Source organism: Tupaia chinensis, unplaced genomic scaffold (genome assembly GCF_000334495.1).
Source record: "Tupaia chinensis unplaced genomic scaffold, TupChi_1.0 Scaffold000052_1, whole genome shotgun sequence".
Taxonomy (NCBI): Eukaryota; Metazoa; Chordata; class Mammalia; order Scandentia; family Tupaiidae; genus Tupaia; species Tupaia belangeri.
In genome coordinates, this window is record NW_006159510.1 from 4,956,931 (window position 1) to 4,958,712 (window position 1,782).

Consider the following 1,782-nt stretch of genomic DNA (forward strand, 5'->3'; position numbering starts at 1 on the left):
TATGCTTTTCCCCTCCCACGCTCTTTCCACTTTGTCTCTGGTGTCCATTACAATTTTTAATACTTTTATGTTCTCCAGCCTTTCGGTCTCTACCATAGAGTGCAGACAGTCAGTATATGTTAAGTGGAGACATACAATGTCTCTCTTTCATAGCCTGACTTGCTTCACTCAGCAATAGATCTTCCATATTTGTCCACTTTCTATCAGATTCCAGGGCCTTGTTGGAATCTTTTTGAGAGCATCTCCTGCGTGGGCTCACTGCATGTCCCTCTGTCCCCACAGGATTGCTGTGTTCTCAGTGACCGTCCTTCATGATGAAAGGATAGTGATTGTGGCTGAGCAGAGGCCAGACTCCACAGAGGAGGACAGCTTCCAGTGGATGAGCAGGGTGCTCCAGGTCACTTGCCATTGGGCTTTTCTTTCTCCCACTTTCAGCTTCTCGTACTTATTAAGATTGTAGCCTCAACCTCACCAACCATGGCTTTGCCCCTTTTGGTGCTTCTTTTTCCCTGTGCTCCATTTGATAAGAAATTACAGCAAGAATCCAGGAAACTAAGTAGACTGAGGTTAGAGAACAGGAATTGGCAAAGCTGGTTCCTACCAGTTGTACTGAGGAGGTCAAAAATAAGTTTTGTCCTGAGATCTCGAGAATGTATTTTCTTTTCCATGTTTCCTTTTTTACTGTCGATGGGCTTCGACGTGCCCTGTGTAAATTCTTCAGCTTGGTGAGGTGAGTCAGAAAAGCCCTTCTCGGGACCAGCAGTTAGCGTAATGGCCATGTCACTGGACTCCATGTAGTCAACCATGGTTCGAGTCCCAGACCCGGTGGCTTAAACTCACGCCAGGCACGTGTGCATGAATGCCCAAGATTCCGAGAGGAGAATGGAGAAGAGGGGATTGTGGCATGACCATCCCCTTAGGGGGTAATTTCTCACTCGCTTTCTGTCTCTCTCTGTCCTTCTGGCGAGTGCACACACTCTATAGCAAAAAAGAAAAAAAGAAAGAAAAAGAAAAGCCCTTCTCTACCTTGGCATCTTTACACCAGGAACACTGTTAGTCCTTCACTTAGTTCTGCATAATGGGCTCAATCTTTTGCATAACATCAATATTTGCTGAATGTTTGTGTGTATGGCTGTTATAATATGATGTCCTCTTTATTGCCTTTTCTAGGCAATTGACAGTATACATCAAGTTGGAGTTTATTGCCTGGCCTTGGTGCCGGCAAATACCCTCCCTAAAACCCCTCTTGGTGGGATCCATTTGTCGGAAACAAAGCAGCTCTTCCTGGAGGGCTCTCTTCACCCCTGCAATGTCCTGATGTGCCCCCACACCTGTGTCACAAACTTGCCAAAACCTCGGCAGAAGCAACCAGGTAGGTCCAGTGGCTCTGGATGGTTTGTATGGCATCTCGGATGGGCTGTGCGAACTGTTCATTGTAGGTACAACCTGGGGTGGCAACGTGCCGGGGGTCCTAGGCCTTTTCTTGCCTCTGTGCCACCCCCGCCCCCGGTTGCTGGCTTCTGGGAGTAATTCACTTATCACAAGAAGTGGTTTACACCCAAGGATAGACTTTTGGAAAGTCTATTTGAGGTTAGGCCTGTGTATTAAGAGAGGTCCAGGTCCAGGAGGTGGCATGGTTGTTAGAGGTGCTGGACTCCCATATGGTCGACCGCGGTTCAGGTCCTGGACTTGGTGGCTTGCTTTCTGCTGTCCCTCTCTCTCTCTCTGGTCAAATTTTTAAAAATAATAATAAATAAATAAAGTTAAATAAAATAATTCTTT

The 1,782-nt window shown here is 46.6% G+C and overlaps 1 protein-coding gene across 1 annotated transcript in view; it reads left to right on the plus strand.

Moving 5' to 3' along the window:
• DIP2C (DIP2 acetate--CoA ligase C (putative)) overlaps nt 1-1,782 on the plus strand; it is a 213,468-nt gene that overhangs the window by 133,877 nt on the left and 77,809 nt on the right. Inside the window, exons 21-22 of the mRNA XM_027775359.1 lie at nt 283-397; nt 1,171-1,372. Of these exons, the coding sequence (XP_027631160.1) occupies nt 283-397; nt 1,171-1,372 (317 nt within the window). The remainder of the gene's footprint in view (nt 1-282; nt 398-1,170; nt 1,373-1,782) is intronic.